This window comes from Oryzias latipes, chromosome 16 (assembly GCF_002234675.1).
Source record: "Oryzias latipes chromosome 16, ASM223467v1".
Lineage (NCBI taxonomy): Eukaryota > Metazoa > Chordata > Actinopteri > Beloniformes > Adrianichthyidae > Oryzias > Oryzias latipes.
The window spans coordinates 32,222,054-32,239,562 of NC_019874.2; the positions used below are offsets into that span (position 1 = coordinate 32,222,054).

Below are 17,509 nucleotides of genomic sequence, written 5' to 3' on the forward strand. Positions count from 1 at the left end.
TCAGAGGACATCAGCCCCTACCCCCCCGCCAGTTTACGAACAACCTGTAGTGAACTGCGCGACCAGGAGGGGGGGCAGACCGTCTTTCCAGGGTAAAAACACCGTCACTTCCCCCCCACATTTCAGGACGTCCCACTTCATCAGTGTGTCTTTTCAGGGGGGGAGGACAGCAGGAGGCGGGTCAGCTGGACCCCCCAGAGACCAGAGGAGACGGGCTGATACTGCACCCCGGAACCGGATTCAATGGTGAAGCACACAGACTGGTCCAAACAGAACCAGAACATCTGCCAGCTGACACGGTCCAAAGCCGGGGGTGGGGGGGGGTGGGGTTGGACATGAACCCAATTCTGTTCCATGAGCAGCAGTTTACAAACTTTTCCTCTTCATCGTCCTTGAAGGTCCAAGTGTGGACAGCAGCGGCTGTGCAGTCCGGTTCTGGAATGGCAGTTGGTTCTGCTGCTGCAGCTGCTACTGGATCGCAGTCTGACTGCGTCTCCAGATGGGCGATCGCCTGCTTGACTTCCCCATGAGTTGGGGTGGATAGAGCCCCCCCTCGTGTCCTTCTTGCAGACGTCTTTTGGGACGCCCTCTTGCGGCTTGGGGATGCGGCCTGCATGAGTGCTGCTCACTTTGGCTCGTTCCAGCGCCTCTGTGTTTGGGACCTTGTCCTGCCACTGACCTGCAGCACGCGCCGCGGCTTCTTCTCACGCCTCGCGTAGGTGGTCCACGTCTGGCTGCCGTAGAGGACTGAGCACGCAGGCTTGGTGGACCGCAGTCTGGTCTCAGTGAGGCTGGACTTGGCCATGACTGCAGCTGCCTTTGCCATTCTGCTGTTGATCTACGAGTCGATGGACTGGAGGTCGTGGACCCGAGGCCGCTGAGGTTCTCCACAACGTCCAGGACGTATCTGTCCGTGATTGTTGGGGGCTCTCAGTGCCCTGAGCCATTTCATTGGTCTAGTTCAGACTGATGGTAGGTCCAAACGCCTTGCTGAAGCTGCTGAAGTCCTCCTTTAGTGTGTGATGTCATCAGCAAAGAGCAACTCACGGATGACTTCTGTGACTTTAGTCTTGGCATGAAAACGGGCTAAACTATAGAGCTCGCCATCGCGCAACAAGACGGGCTAAACTATAGAGTTCGCCATCACGCACCAAGACGGGCTAAACTATAGAACTCGCCATCACGCACCAAGACGGGCAAAACTATAGAGCTCGCCACCACGCACCAAGAAGGGCTAAACTATAGAACTCGCCATCACGCACCAAGACTGGCTAAACTATAGAACTCGCCATCACGCACCAAGACGGGCTAAACTATAGAACTCGCCATCAAGCAGGAATACGGGCTAAACTATAGAGCTCGCCATCACGCAAGAAGACGGGCTAAACTATAGAGCTCGCCGTCACGCACCAAGACGGGCTAAACTATAAAACTCGCCATCACGCACCAAGACGGGCTAAACTATAGAGCTCGCCATCACGCACCAAGACAGGCTAAACTATAGAGCTCGCCATCGCGCACCAAGACGGGCTAAACTATAAAGTTCGCCATCACGCACCAAGAAGGGCTAAACTATAGAACTCGCCATCACGCACCAAGACGGGCTAAACTATAGAACTCGCCATCACGCACCAAGACGGGCTAAACTATAGAGTTCGCCATCACGCACCAAGACGGGCTAAACTATAGAACTCGCCATCACGCACCAAGACGGGCAAAACTATAGAGCTCGCCACCACGCACCAAGAAGGGCTAAACTATAGAACTCGCCATCACGCACCAAGACTGGCTAAACTATAGAACTCGCCATCACGCACCAAGACGGGCTAAACTATAGAACTCGCCATCAAGCAGGAATACGGGCTAAACTATAGAGCTCGCCATCACGCAAGAAGACGGGCTAAACTATAGAGCTCGCCGTCACGCACCAAGACGGGCTAAACTATAGAACTCGCCATCACGCACCAAGACGGGCTAAACTATAGAACTCGCCATCACGCACCAAGACGGGCTAAACTATAGAACTCGCCATCACGCACCAAGACGGGCTAAACTATAGAACTCGCCATCACGCACCAAGACGGGCTAAACTATAGAGCTCGCCATCACGCACCAAGACAGGCTAAACTATAGAGCTCGCCATCGCGCACCAAGACGGGCTAAACTATAAAGTTCGCCATCACGCACCAAGAAGGGCTAAACTATAGAACTCGCCATCACGCACCAAGACGGGCTAAACTATAGAGTTCGCCATCACGCACCAAGACGGGCTAAACTATAGAGCTCGCCATCACGCACCAAGACAGGCTAAACTATAGAGCTCGCCATCGCGCACCAAGACGGGCTAAACTATAGAGCTCGCCATCGCGCACCAAGACGGGCTAAACTATAGAGCTCGCCATCACGCACGACGACGGGCTAAACTATAGAGCTCGCCGTCACGCAGGAAGACGTGCGAAACTATAGAGCTCGCCATCACGCATGAAGACGGGCGAAACTATAGAGCTTGCCATCACGCACCAAGACGAGCTAAACTATAGAGCTCGCCATCACGCACGAAGACGGGCTAAACTTTAGAGCTCGCCATCATGCACGAAGACGGGCGAAACTATAGAGCTCGCCATCACGCACGAAGACGGGCAAAACTATAAAGCTCGCCATCACGCACGAAGACGGGCTAAACTATAGAGCTCGCCATCGCGCACCAAGACGGGCGAAACTATAGAGCTCGCCATCACGCACGATTCGGTTTTATTTGCACCTTAGACATGTAGGGCCCTTGGTAGGGGGGGTGCTTGGACATCACTGCCAGCAAGCAGCGGATGTCCTCCTAGCACCCTACCCGCCAATTTTAACCGCACCTTAGACATTTAGGGCCCCTTGGTGGGGAGGGTGAGGGGACGTCACTGTGAGTAATCAGGAGATGCCCCCTTAGTGCCCTACCCGCCAATTTTAACTGCACCCCCCTTAGTACACACACCCCTCCCCCCTCAATATATACATCCCAACATAAACACACACACATGCACACACACACCATCTCAAACACACATACACGCACACACATTTTGCAAGGAAGGTGGGACCTGGGTCCATCTGTCCCCTGCCTCTTCCCTGGTGGGGGGTGCGGGCCCCTTTGCAACGGCGGCCGTGTCCCCGGGGTGCCGGCTTCCTGGGCCCGGCGGTGCTCTCTCCGCGCGGTGGGGGGGTTCACATTACATCTGAGCCGGGGGTGTCTGGTCCCTGGGGGGTGAGTTCTGGTCCTTGCTCCTGAGTGCTGGGCCCCGCCAAATTTCCAACTGTGGCCGAGCCTGGTCGGGCCATATTTATAACACCCCTTGTGGGCCCTCTTTTTTTCCCCGGGGTTCCCCCCTCCTGGGCGGGGGCGGCGGGCCCCCTGCCTCGCTCCTCCCTGGACCAACCGTGGGCCGGGCGGATGGCTGCCTGGAGTGCGGAGCGGGCCTCCCTTGGGGGGTCCTGGCTCGTACCTGGGGTTGGGGCGGGGGGATGCCCGGAACTCCTGGGTGGTGGTGGGGTGCTCGTTTGGGGCTGTGGGCGTCCTTCTCCGGTGGGGCTCTGCGTTGGGTTCTCCCGGCGCGGCGGGGGGGCTGCTCTCCTGGTTGGGCTGGGGCGGCGCTCTCTTTCCCTCCGTGCTTCCCTGGCCTCTGGCTCTGGGGGCCTTGCGGCGGCCCTGCTGGCCCTGGCCTGGGTGGCGGGCTTGGTCGCCCGGGCGGCGGTTGTTCCCTGCCGGTTCCCGTGTGGCGTTGGGGGGATTCCGGCTGCCGCTGCTGCTGCGGCGGGGGTCTTGGGGTGGGGATGGCTGGGCACTCTCCCTCCTTCTTTTCACGTTCCACCATCCATTTTAGAAGAACATAAAACCTCACCTGAGCACTGGTGTTAGCTCACCTTTGCACTAATAGCTTGCATGACTGAATGACTGAAATATTTCACACTAGTTGGTTTTAAGGCATAAGTATGCGTGTGAACACTATCTGTTTTGTGTACATGTCGACAGGTGGACATTTTTGCAGCTAGCAGGTGTGTTTATAACATTTGAGTGTGTGTGTGGACGGGCCCCGCCCTTTTTGTACTGCATTTGAACCTTACCGTAACGATAAACAACCAGTAAACTTGTTGCTGTATGCTGCTTCATGGTCTTATCCCCCTTCCCCTCCTATTATCACCCTCCTACCCCCCCTCTCTCTAGCGTCCCTCTCTCTTCTTCCCCTCTTTCCTTTTCCGTCCGGTCCAACACCAAAGATTTTCAGACATGATTGAAATTAATAAAGTTTGGCCTCAATTACAAAAGGGGTTTATTCAGACATACCTTTGGTTTGTCTGAAGATTAATAACCCCTCTTGTTAAAGCAAAATATGTCCAACACAAGAGGCCCTCAGCTCTCGTCTGTCTGCCCAGCTGTTGGACAGGACAAGTTAGAAAAAAAAAAGAAAAAAAAAAACTATAGAGCTCGCGTCCCGCACGAAGACGGGGGAAACTATAAAGCTCGCCATCACGCACGAAGACGGGCTAAACTATAGAGCTCGCCATCACGCAGCAAGACGTGCGAAACTATAGAGCTCGCCATCATGCCCGAAGACGGGCTAAACTTTAGAGCTCGCCGTCACACACGAAGACGGGCTAAACTATAGAGTTCGCCGTCCCGCACGAAGACGGGCTAAACTATAGAGCTCGCCATCGCGCACCAAGACGGGCGAAACTATAGAGCTCGCCATCACGCACGATGACGGGCTAAACTATAAAGCTCGCCATCAAGCACGAAGACGGGCTAAACTATAGAGCTCGCCATCACGCACGATGACGGGCTAAACTATAAAGCTCGCCATCACGCACCAAGACGGGCTAAACTATAGAGCTCACCATCACGCACCAAGACGGGCTAAACTATAGAGCTCGCCATCGCGCACCAAGACGGGCTAAACTATAGAGCTCGCCATCATGCACCAAGACGAGCTAAACTATAGAGCTCGCCATCGCGCACCAAGACGGGCTAAACTTTAGAGCTCGCCATCGCGCACCAAGACGGGCTAAACTTTAGAGCTCGCCATCACGCAGCAAGACGTGCAAAACTATAGAGCTCGCCATCACGCACGAAGACGGGCTAAACTTTAGAGCTCAACGTCACGCACCAAGACGAGGGAAACTATAGAGCTCGCCATCACGCACCAAGACGAGCTAAACTATAGAGCTCGCCATCACGCACCAAGACGAGCTAAACTATAGAGCTCGCCATCAAGCAGGAATACGGGCTAAACTATAGAGCTCGCCGTCACACACGAAGACGGGCTAAACTATAGAACTCGCCATCACGCACGAAGACGGGCTAAACTATAGAGCTCGCCATCACGCAGCAAGACGTGCGAAACTATAGAGCTCGCCATCATGCCCGAAGACGGGCTAAACTTTAGAGCTCGCCGTCACACACGAAGACGGGCTAAACTATAGAGTTCGCCGTCCCGCACGAAGACGGGCTAAACTATAGAGCTCGCCATCGCGCACCAAGACGGGCGAAACTATAGAGCTCGCCATCACGCACGATGACGGGCTAAACTATAAAGCTCGCCATCAAGCACGAAGACGGGCTAAACTATAGAGCTCGCCATCACGCACGATGACGGGCTAAACTATAAAGCTCGCCATCACGCACCAAGACGGGCTAAACTATAGAGCTCACCATCACGCACCAAGACGGGCTAAACTATAGAGCTCGCCATCGCGCACCAAGACGGGCTAAACTATAGAGCTCGCCATCATGCACCAAGACGAGCTAAACTATAGAGCTCGCCATCGCGCACCAAGACGGGCTAAACTTTAGAGCTCGCCATCGCGCACCAAGACGGGCTAAACTTTAGAGCTCGCCATCACGCAGCAAGACGTGCAAAACTATAGAGCTCGCCATCACGCACGAAGACGGGCTAAACTTTAGAGCTCAACGTCACGCACCAAGACGAGGGAAACTATAGAGCTCGCCATCACGCACCAAGACGAGCTAAACTATAGAGCTCGCCATCACGCACCAAGACGAGCTAAACTATAGAGCTCGCCATCAAGCAGGAATACGGGCTAAACTATAGAGCTCGCCATCACGCAAGAAGACGGGCTAAACTATAGAGCTCGCCGTCACGCACCAAGACGAGCTAAACTATAGAGCTCGCCATCACGCAAGAAGACGGGCTAAACTATAGAGCTCGCCATCACGCACCAAGACGGGCTAAACTATAGAGCTCGCCATCACGCACCAAGACGAGCTAAACTATAGAGCTCGCCATCACGCACCAAGACGAGCTAAACTATAGAGCTCGCCATCACGCACCAAGACGAGCTAAACTATAGAGCTCGCCATCACGCACCAAGACGAGCTAAACTATAGAGCTCGCCATCACGCACCAAGACGAGCTAAACTATAGAGCTCGCCATCACGCAAGAAGACGGGCTAAACTATAGAGCTCGCCATCACGCACCAAGACGAGCTAAACTATAGAGCTCGCCATCACGCACGAAGACGGGCTAAACTATAAAGCTATAATGCTTTACTCCTAGGCTGACGGGGAAGGGATACTGAACATGCGAACAGCGGCGACCTGCACGTTTCCTTCACGTGCACGCTCATGGCCTCCTTTTTCTTCTTCTCAATCTGAGACTTTTTAAAAGTTCTAGAAGCAGTTTGGACCGCTCGGACCTGTTCAGCAGCTCTGACCTCTGACCTCCGTCTTCCCCCACAGGACCACAAAAGGAGCTGCAGGTGGAGCTCGCCACTTTCAACCGTAAAGGTAAACTTTACCTGCAGAGGTTCTAGTTCTCTAAAAACTTCAAGAACGAAGCAAAGAAATGTTGAAAAGTCTGATGTTTCAAACGGAGTAGAGACCCCGCCCCCTCCCTGTAGAACAGAGACCCCACCCCTTCCTTTATAACAGAGACTCCGCCCCTTCCATTAAGAACAAAGAACCCGCCGCTCCCTGTAGAACAGAGACTCCGCCCCTTCCTGTAGAACAGTGACTCCGCCCCCTCCCTCTTGAACAGAGGAACGGATGGATGGATAATAAAGGTTGACCATTTAAGTTGGCCCCAGTTTTCTGGTAGGACACGCCCCCTGTTGGTTCCCAGGTGGACTCACCTGGTGCCAAGGGGACATGGTACAGTTTTTAACAGGACGACAGAGCTGCTCCTTCTGGCTGAAGGTGTCCTCATTCCGAGGGGGCGGGGCCTGGTGCTTAAGGGGTGTGTCTTCAGTCTGAGTGTAAAAACTGTTCTCTGCCGTCCTTCTGCTCCTGAACTCAGACGCCTGCCGGCAGCCGCTGGACCAAGGCTCCTGCCAGACCTACGCCATGATGTGGTTCTTCGACAGCAACGAGACCAAGTGTGCTCCCTTCTGGTACGGCGGCTGTGGCGGCAACCAGAACCGCTTCAGCACGGAGGAGGAGTGCCAGACCGTGTGTCTGGAGGGCCGATGAGGAACCTCCCCGGGGGAACCAGGAGCCCCCCTGGAGGGTCGCTGAGCGAGGCTTCCCTCTGAACCACAGGCTCGTCTCAAAAACCCGCCCCCAAAGTCCAGCGTCTACATCTGAGGTTCTCCGAGCTCAGAGCAGAACCTTCAGAGGTGGGCTCTAGAACCCAAAACCCGGCAGCTCGGTTTCTCCCTCAGACCAAAGCGGACTCAGTGTAACAAAAAGAGCAGAAAGAGTCAGATATGGGCTTTTATTGCAGCTTCAGAACCTGACGCTGGTCAATGTGGGTCAGAGGAAACCAGAACTGTTGACCCTTCAGAACCTCTGTGTCGGTTGGAAGAATGAAACTGAAGCCAAATAAACGTTTCTGTAACGAGTCTGAATGTCAGTGAATGTGTCATTTTCATCACGGCGAGGCGTTCAAGTCCCCTCAGACACGCCGCTTCTTCTGCGCAGACGGCAGACTCTGACCCGGTTAATGCAGACGCCAGTCTGAACTTGATGCTCTAAAGGTTCACACACCATTAAACTGACTTGGAACACACTGCAGAACCGAAGGGATCCGGTCCGCCTGATCCCATCGGTTCTGCAGCAGCTGCAGCTGAGATGCAGGAGAGCTTCTGGGTGGGAGGTTCTGATCCGCAGGACCGGCGGGTGTGGCCCGCTCACTTCCACACCTTGACGATGCCGTCTCTGGACGAGGTGACGATGAAGCCCTGCGTGGTCTGGAAGGTGGCGATGTCCGTGATGATGTCATGATGACCCACAGGGAGGGACTCCGGGCCGCGGCGGGGCGAGTCCTCGGCGGCGCCGCTCTTTTGCTTGCTGTGGATCTCCTGCAAAGACAGGAGGGTGTCGGATCAGAGCCACACTGCCAGAACATCAGTCAAACCCTCCGGTCCGGTTTGGACCTCCCAGATGTTTGGACCGAGTTCTGGTCCTAAAGCGTCAGCAGTCAGATGATCGGGATCATCCCGGATCCTCTGTCAGCAGGAAACTCCTGGTTTCTTTGCAGTGAAGGTTCTGGGATCAGCAGAACCGGGTCGGGTCAGAGTTTACCTGGACCACCTCGGTCCCTTCGATGATCTTGCGGCTGTAGAAGACGGACGGACAGTGCAGAGAGTCGTTGGCCCCGCCCGCCACGATGTAAGACCTCTCTGGATACGCCAGGTCCCAGAACCTGAACAGAACCAGCAGAGCTTAGAGTTTCCACCCTTTCACAATAAAGTTTGGAAACGTTCAGGCTTTTATTCTGACAGTTTGGTGAAGGCAAAACATCAAAGTGCTTTCAAGACGAATCTAGAACTCCGAAAGAAAACTGCTGTTTGTGTTATTGTGTCGTTGTGTTGTTGTGTTGTCGGACCTGATCCTCATGTCAGAACCGGCCGTCAACAGCAGAGGATTCCCATCAGCCGGGCTGCAGTAGATCCCATGAACGCTGTGAGGAGACGGCTGCAGAGCACACACACACACACACAGTAAGGCAACGACACACACCAGCTGTGACGCGGCAGCCTCCACGGCGCCCCCCACCTGCATCTCAGAGAGCGGCGGGGCAGAACTGGCCCACAGGGTGAACTTTCGGTCTCCAGTCTCTAAATCCCACATGGACACTTCGTTGTTTCCCTGCACCGCTGCGCACAAACACACACACAGACACACACAAACGCGTTTACGGTGCATAGGTGAACGCTCGCGCTGCATTCAGGAGCACGCCGCCGTGTCTGACCTGCGATCACGGAGGACTGGTACAGCGGGTGCATCAGCAGGCGGCGGACCCTCGCGCGGGCCGGGTGGGAGTGGTTGGAGATGGGTAGCTGGAACCGCATATCCCAGCATGCCATGGTGCCACTGCTCGTTCCTGCAGAGACCAGAGGGTTACTGAGCGCGCTCAGACCAACTGGTGTGCAACACTAGGGGTTGACCCCCCCAACCCCCAAGGCCGTGGTGCATTCAAAGACCACAGAACGTCCAGAATTCATGCTGCATTGAAGGTCAGAATGATTCCGTTCAGCTCATTTCTTTCTGAGGGTCAGTGAATGCACCACGGCGGCAACAGAAGATTGGTTGTCCAGCCCCCCCGCACACCTAAGCAGAGCCAGCACTGGTGCATGTCCACGCAGAAGGAGGTGATGAGTCCGAGCCGCAGGTCGTGGCGCAGCGTCCAGGCGTTGCTGTTGGAGCGGAGGTCCCAGCCCACCAGCGAGCCGTTGACGGTGGCGTACGCCAGCACGGACTGAGTGCCCGAGTTGAAGTGGTGGACGTCCACGGCGCAGCCGTCCTCCTGCAGGTCCAGGGTCCTGAAACGAGCGGCGAGGTCAGAACGTCAGGGACCGTCCCGCGGCCGGGCCTGAACGGGACCCGAACGTCACCTGGTCTGGTACGGCTGCACTTTGGGGGACTTGGGCGGCTTGTTGGCCTCCACGGCGAGCAGCTGGATGGTGCCGCTGTCCGACGCCACGGCTAAGTAGTGCGAGCCCTGACAGAAGGTGAGCGTCTTCACGTGACCCCCCACGCGGGCATACGTCAACACCGACCTGCAGGAAGACACTGTCAGCACAACCTCAAGGAGGGAGGGGGGCGGAGCCAGAACCTGGAGCTGGAACCAGAGAACCGAAGAAACCGCAGCAGAACCAAAGATAGGAGGTCAGAGGTCATAGGAGGTCAGAGGAGAAACCAGAGAAAAACAGGAAAAATCACACGTGTGTGTGTGTGCACGGATCTACGTGCACACCCTGTTGGACCTCTGTCCCCCGTCTGATGGTCACCCCCCCTCACCTGGTGGTGGTGGTCTTGCCCTCCATCTTCTGGCTGTCCCACACCTTGACGGTGCCGTCGTTGGACGCCGTGGCGAAGATGGCGTGCTCGTCAGAGACGCGGATGCGGTTGACGGCGGCCTTGTGCTCGTGCAGGTGAGCCACCAGCAGGCCTTTGGGGTGCCACCCTGAAAGGCAGGTGCAGCTTAGCCCTCATAGCCCCTCCCCTCTCACCTGCAGGGGAGGGGAAACGTTACCTGGCGGGGGGGGCCGGCTCTCCCACTCGGCGCTCTCCATCATCTTCTTGGCCATGCGCTCGGCGCTGCACTGCTCCCTCTTCTGCTGCACCAGCTGCTGAAGCTCCGCCTTGCAGGTGTTCATGCGGCGCTGGTAGGCGGGGCCACCAAGCCCCAAATGTGGCGTGGGGGTCGTCGGAGCGACGACACTCTTCTTGCTCTGACCCACGAGCCCGTCAGTGGCCTGAGGACGGAAGCAAACCCGGATGACGAGCAGAACCCGGGCCATCAGAACCGCGGCGCCTCACAGAGGCGGACTTACGGCGGCGGGCTGGGCGGCCGGCGGCTCCTGAGACCCGAACATGCTCTTCCACTCCTCGTTCATGGTGGAGTCCTGCTTGGTTTGCTTCCGGGCTGCAGGAGACGGACAGAAGGCCCGTCAGAACCGTCAGACTCTGATGAAGACGATGATGAAGACGTACCTTTCTTCTCCTCAGCCTCGGCTTTGGGTTTCACCAGATCCACCTGCCGGCCCATGATGCCGAGCGTGGCCAGGTCAATGACGCCGTTCTGGGCCGAGTCCCCCTGGTGGTTCTGCTCGCCCATGTTGGCTTTGGCCTTGTTGGACTTCAGCATGAAGTCCTTCAGCGCCAGCAGCTTGTCCTCCTCGGCCTCCGTCATTCCCTGAGAGAAAATAGGCCAGCTGACCCGGTTATCCCGACAGAACCGGGTCAAGAGGAATTCTGACGAGCAGAGCTTCTTCTGTGACGGACCAGACTGGACCTTCAGACACTAACACCTGAGCGGGCTCGAGGTTCTGAACATCTGCACGGACGTTCAGAAGAACCAACATGTGAACTTTACTGAGATGACCTTCATGGCCTCAAATGGTAAATGGCGTATACTTATATAGCGCCTTTCTTCCTACAAGGACAAAGTGCTTTACAGTCACACACACATTCACCCAGTCACACACACATTCACACACACATTCACACACTGATGGCGGCTCCGCTGCCAAACACAGGCGCCCGCCTACCACCAGAGGCAAGGTGGGGTTCAGTGTCTTGCCCAAGGACACTTCGACTCATGGGCGTGCAAGGTGGGAATCGAACCTGCAATCTTACGATCATGGGTCGACCACCCTACCGCTGCACCACGGCCGCCCAAAGAGCCTCAGAACCGCTGGTGGGAGGAGTCTCGACGCGTTCTGGGAGGTTCTGCTCTGAACGAAACCTTCAAACACTCAGCCCTGCTGGGAGTTCTGCCGGAGCGAGCGGCTCTGACCTGCGACAGCAGCTTCTTCAGGAGCTGGGCGATGGGCGGATCCTCGGGGGCGGGGCATTCTGGGATGGCGCCGCAGCGCTTCTTCTGGCGCAGCAGCAGGTGCCTGAAGAGGCTGCCGATGTCTCTGGAGCGCAGCGCGTAGTCGAAGATGGAGCGGCTCACCGGCTCCTTCAGCACGCTGAGGAGGACCAGCTCCTTATCGATCTGAGGAGGCCCGAAGGATGAGGAGGGGAGAGCGGGTCGCGGGAGCGAGGGGGGCGGGGACTCACCTGGATGATGGGCTGGGTCAGGAAGGGGTTGAGGTGGGGCATCAGCTTGCAGTAGATGTCGGCCACGTTCAGGTGCTGAGCCACGACGGTGACGAAGCCCACGGCGCCGTACCGGATCCACAGGTTGGGGTGGCACAGGAAGGGAGCTGTGGGGAGCAGTGGGGGGGGGGTCGGAGTCAGCTGACAAGTAAGGGGGGGGGGGGGGGGTGACGACTATAGAGGTTCTGATCCGGATGGTATCGGACGTTGTGTCCTGATCGGCGATCAGATGTTTACTATTTGAACCGATCATTCCTGATAAAAGCCTGGTGGACGTCTGCACGTCACCTTCTGGTCGTAAAGCGCGGCGAGCGCGGCGTTGGTTTGAGGTGGGCGCACAGAAACGGCTAAGTTAGCCAGATGTTCACAGATTCTGAATTCTGGACGTATTCCGGATTAAACGGCGCCATCACCACGGCCGGCGAACTTCCCCTGGAGGCGGGGTGAAGGTCAGCCAGGAGGCGCCGTCACCGGGACAACCTGTCCAGGAGCCTGAAGCACGGGGGCGGAGCTCACCGATGTCGCTGACGAACTCGTAGATGTGCGGCTTCTGCAGCAGCCCCAGCTGGCACATGGCGGTCAGCGCGTTCAGCGCCTTGTAGATGACGAACTCCTCCGTGTCGCTCAGGCCCTGCTGGAGGAGGGGCTTCAGGATGGAGGAGCTCTGCCAGCCCACGTACGCCGCCACGCCTGAAAGCGGGAGACACAGCGGTGAGGCGGAGCCCTGCAGCGGCAGCGGCGGCGGCGGGGAGCCGCTCACCCACGATGCTGTCGAAGAAGGCCCCCCGCAGGTGCCAGTCGTTCTTGTCGTTCAGGAAGGTGATCATGTGGGACAGCAGCACGTCGTTGGCCTTCTGCCGGCCGAAGAAGACGCAGAGGCGCGTGATGCCGCTGTCCATCAGCGACTGCTTGACGATGTTCTCGGGGTCGCTCAGCAGCGTCACCACCTTCTGCTGCACCATCTCGTGCAGCGCCTGCAGCTCTGTGGACACGCAGCGTCACACACCGACACGCACGCAGCAACAGCTCCGCCCACCGCGCCGTACCCGAGTCATAGTTGTCGCTGGGGTGGTTGTTCTCCTCGCCGTCCTCGCCGCTCTGGTCCTGCTCCGAGTTGACGTTCTCCTGAACCAGCTCCAGGAAGCGGAGCGCGCTCTCCGCCAGGTGAGCGATGTTTTCTGGGAAAACGGGAGAAAGATTTCAGGGTGTGGCAGACAAGAGGAGGGGCGGGGCATATTCTGACCCCGCCCCCGGAAAGCCCGTTGATCCTCAGCGAACATCGGCAGAGCGTCTGGACCGAACCGCACCTGCGTACGCCAGCCGGACGATGGTGGCGTCGTCCTGGGCCAGGTGTGCGATGCCGGGCAGGATGTACTCGGGGTAGATGTTGATGTCGTTCCGCGGCACCTCCTTCACCAGCGCCAGCACCTTGGTCAGGGTGCGGATGGCCTGAGCGCGCACGCGGGGCACGTGGTCGTTGCAGAAGTGCAGCAGGTACGGCGTGATGCGGTCCAGCAGGATGTCCACGTTGAGCCGCGGGCCCAGGTGCAGAACCAGCTCCAGCGCCGCCAGCTTGGAGTCGCAGGAGTGCAGCGACTGCAGGCAGGAGGTGATGACGGACACCAGCACCAGCAGGCCCTGCTCCTCCCGGGAGCTCGGCACGCCATCGCCACCTTCTGAAGAGGAAGAGGAGGAGCCTGGAAGGGAACAAGCTTTATGAAAACAGAACCGCCACTCTCCATCACCAGCAATGGGTTTCTATAAGAAGGACAGTAGCCCCACCCCCTCGCAGGTTGTGCAGGATGTTGTCCAGGTCTTTGCGGATCACCAGGACTCGCTCTTCGGCCGACTGAAAAGCCTCTTTGGCAAACTGAGCCATGTAGGGCTGCAGGAAGGTGTAGAAGATGTCAGGAAAGGCTCCGCCCCTCTGCTGCTTCAGGTACTCCTCTGCCGTCAGCCGTTTCTCCGGCTCCCGCTGAACCATCTGAGCCACCTGAGGAGGAGAGCACAGGTGAGAAGCAGCACCTGCAGCGGAGCGCCGCGGTTCAGGAAGGATGCTCCGCCTCTTCCCCCCACGTCTGCTGGCGGCCTGCGTGGTGTGCGTGGCGTGCGTGCGTGTGTGGGAGGAGGTACCAGCTCCCTGATGCTCAGGTCCTCGATCTTCTGGAGGACCTGCTCCGTCTGGAAGAGGCCTTTCCGGTACGCCAGCAGCTGGGACAGGTCGAAGAGAGGAACGCCCTCCGTGAAGAGCTCCGCGATCACGCAACCTGCCGCACAAAGAGACGCTGAGGCACGGCGGCGGCCACGCCCACAGACCCCCCTGCTTCTCACAGCCCCGTACCTGCAGAGAAGATGTCCATGGCCTGCCTGAGCTCCCCCCGGCTCCGCTGGTTGTTGTTGGTCAGGTCCACCAGCGGCGTGTTCTGGTCGCTCTCCGTGGCGAACATGCTCCCGTCCACGAACCTCTCGGGGGCGATGTAGCACGTGCGGCGTCTGGACGTGTCAAAGAAGTAGTTGAAGTCGGCGGGGTTGTCCTCCGGCAGGAAGGTGGGCTTGAAGCTGGCAAAGTCGCTGAGCAGGACCCAGTTCCAGCTGGTCACCATCACGTTCTCCGTCTTGATGTCGCCGTGGCGAACGCCGGCCTTGTGCGCCTGGTCCACGGCGCTGAGGATCTGGAAGGCCAACCAGCGCTTCTCCACGTTGTTGAGGAAGGGCCGCGTGCTGATGCGGTCGTACAGGTTGTCCCGGACGTACTGGCGGAACAGGATGGCAGCTTTCTCCGTCAGGTTGGCCTTCTGGAAGGGCAGGCAGTTCTGGCAGGAGTGCAGCCGGATCTTCAGCTCCTCCACCTCCTGCTTGTAGCTGGTCAGCGGCAGCGAGGGGTCCTGGATGGCGAACACCTTCACCACAACCAGGCCTTCCCGGTGCTTCGCCCGCGCCACCTTGAAGAAGCGCGTGCTGCCCAGACTCTTGTCGTACTCGTGGTCGTGGATGTCAGAGAAATAGCTGTCCACGGAGAGGATCTGCGAGGGGGCGATGCCCGCCAGCTGGTTCCCCATGGCGCCTCGCCGCTGCCTGTCAATCACAACGCAGCAGAACGGGCTGTGAGCGCCTCCCCACACGACCGGGTCTGCTTTGAGTAATCTGATTACAGCAGTGGCAGCAGTAATCTGATTACACAGTAATAGGCAGTTCAAGTCAGGCCCGATCAGTACAGTAATTAGATTACTCCGGGTTACCTGCAAGGAACCAGAACCTCCGCCCCCCAACCACCAACCACCAACCCAACCGGACCCACAACGTGGGGTTCAAATACTCAGCGGCCGATCGGAACCAGATCCGAACCGGAAGGGCCCCTAAGAACCTTAAGAGAGCGGAGTCTGGTCTGAGGATCGGTTAAAGCCAGACCTGTCCCGTTACTTCTACCGAACACGCATGCGCACACCTGAATTCTGTGGAATTTCCACTTTTATTCTGGCTTAAAAACCGACATCTATTACCGTCAAAACAAAGAAACAGCGCATGCGCAGCTCAGAGCTTACCTCCCTGGATGTTATCAGCGGCTCGCGGATCAAACGCCCCCGTTTGATCGTTCTTTGTTTCGGCTATAAGAACCGAACGGACCCCATCTTCCCGCGAGGCCAATTTGACGTGCCGCTTCTGAAAAACGACCGCGAGGAACCGCAGGATGCGGAGTCTGAGTCACGCACGTTCACCTGTTGTTGTGTTTCCGGGTCAGACCGGAAGTTGTCCTTCAGCGCCCCCGCTGGTCGGTGCTTTAAACCGCAATCAAAGATCGTGTAATAGCAGCAGAAGCTGCTCTGTTCCAGATGTAGAGCAGAACCACGCGGTTCCTGAGGAAACCGTTGAATGGATCCTCCTCTGTACAACTCTGACATGGAGCTCAGAGGAGGCTGATGTTTGGAAATGTTCTGACGTTTGAATGAGCGGAACCACTCCAGAGGAACCGTTCCATTCCAGTCAGTGACAGCTGAAGCTCTGGATAAACCTACTTAGGATCCACACTTTCCCCTTTCGGTCCAATTCAACCGAAAGGGCTCAGAAAATAAACAGAGGCGGAACCATCTGCTCCAGAGACAATCTAGGATTTGGAGCCAAAGGAACGTTCTGGCATCAACGGCACGCGGCGGCCACCATTGGACAGGTGGAGGTGGTGCATGCTCATGAGGTGACAGGAAGTGGAGGAGTCGATTAAAAAAATAAAAGGCTTTCAGAAGAAAGATGAAAACTCCTGAGAACATGGAATTATGTTAGAATAGTTTTAAGAAAGAAGCTATACCATTGAGTAGCTTTTCTCTGAATTGAAACTTAAAGATCTTAGTTTTTAACTGAGTTCTTTTTGGCTACATTTGTCTTTCTTTACATTCAGTGTTTGTTTACATGCCGTGTTGACAGAAGTGAAGAAGGATTTTCTTCTGTTGGAAATACAAACATGTTTATCGGTGATCACAAATTTGTTTCTCCATAAGCAACAATGCTGGCTCTATTTGAACCAGAACATCCTAAGCCTAACGTGTTTCCCACATTCAAAACTAGTTTTTTTTTACATTTTAATTGATCATTTTTAGGATTTTATTGGGATTTATAAAGGAAAGGAGAAAAATCATTTCCTGCTGAGCTGTTAGTGTGAATATTTGATCAATGTTAAGATGAACAAAGTGAAAGGGATGAAAGTGAACATTAGTGCAAATGTTAACAGATAAGCTGCTGTGTTAGATTTTATGGAGGGAAAAGAAAAAGCTTAACCACAATTAAACCAAAGCAGCATTAAGAATTTATGAGCTTAACACATAAAAAACAACATCTTTATAGAACACATTTCTAAAAATATATAAACAGAAAAACCACAAAACAATAAATTCAGCCTCTAAACGGTAACAATTATGTTGCCAAGGTGACCATTTATCTACAGTGTTCAATGCTCCAAAAACGTAAAAACAACAGAGTCTATGGCTATCGGAGCATTTTGTTATATTTGCTGTAGTACCATTACTGTAAAGAAGAACAAGAGGAGTCAGGATGCCATCAAAGCTCCCAAACATTAAAGAGAACCACATTAGAAATGAAACGTGTTTATGCAGAAAGTGAAATAATGTAACAAACCCAAAGAAAAGGAGCAAAATCATCACCATTTCCAAAGATCTTGTAGTAGAACTTTTGAAGCTTTTCATGTTCCTTTTGAATGACTAAAAATAGTTTACATGATCAAAAACTTATAAAGTAGAGAAAACCAAAAGAGTGAGCAGAAAAATGATTGGAAACCAGAAAGATGACATCTGACATTATAAAGGAGGATCAATAAAGAATTTCTTATCTGAAGACGAACACCTTCACCTGAATGTTGGTCACGTCACAAATACTTTTTTATTGAACATTTGCAATACAAAAATACAACATTTATAACAATAAAAGACAAGAATTAAATACAGTTCTACACA

The 17,509-nt window shown here is 55.5% G+C and overlaps 2 protein-coding genes across 3 annotated transcripts in view; one reads left to right on the plus strand and one right to left on the minus strand.

The window, feature by feature from the left end:
* Positions 1-7,840, plus strand: part of LOC101173335 (collagen alpha-6(VI) chain) — a 43,210-nt gene extending 35,370 nt beyond the window's left edge. For both annotated transcript variants that reach the window (XM_023964474.1, XM_023964475.1), the window contains 4 exons: positions 5-92; positions 158-246; positions 6,741-6,788; positions 7,297-7,840. In XM_023964474.1, the coding sequence (XP_023820242.1) occupies positions 5-92; positions 158-246; positions 6,741-6,788; positions 7,297-7,469 (398 nt within the window). In that variant the 3' untranslated portion in view covers positions 7,470-7,840. The remainder of the gene's footprint in view (positions 1-4; positions 93-157; positions 247-6,740; positions 6,789-7,296) is intronic.
* pik3r4 (phosphoinositide-3-kinase regulatory subunit 4) lies at positions 7,699-15,807 on the minus strand. Its single transcript, XM_023964476.1, has 21 exons — positions 15,593-15,807; positions 14,392-15,125; positions 14,184-14,317; positions 13,833-14,043; positions 13,358-13,747; positions 13,097-13,228; positions 12,811-13,032; positions 12,567-12,740; positions 12,012-12,157; positions 11,743-11,946; positions 10,938-11,139; positions 10,778-10,869; positions 10,477-10,699; positions 10,242-10,407; positions 9,836-10,000; positions 9,552-9,763; positions 9,193-9,324; positions 8,997-9,097; positions 8,827-8,915; positions 8,523-8,643; positions 7,699-8,299 (listed from the first exon to the last, which is right to left on the minus strand). The coding sequence occupies exons 2-21, from the start codon at positions 15,107-15,109 to the stop codon at positions 8,129-8,131; spliced, it is 4,005 nt and encodes a 1,334-aa protein (XP_023820244.1). The 5' UTR covers positions 15,110-15,125; positions 15,593-15,807; the 3' UTR covers positions 7,699-8,128.
* Between the last annotated feature and the right edge of the window lie 1,702 nt (positions 15,808-17,509).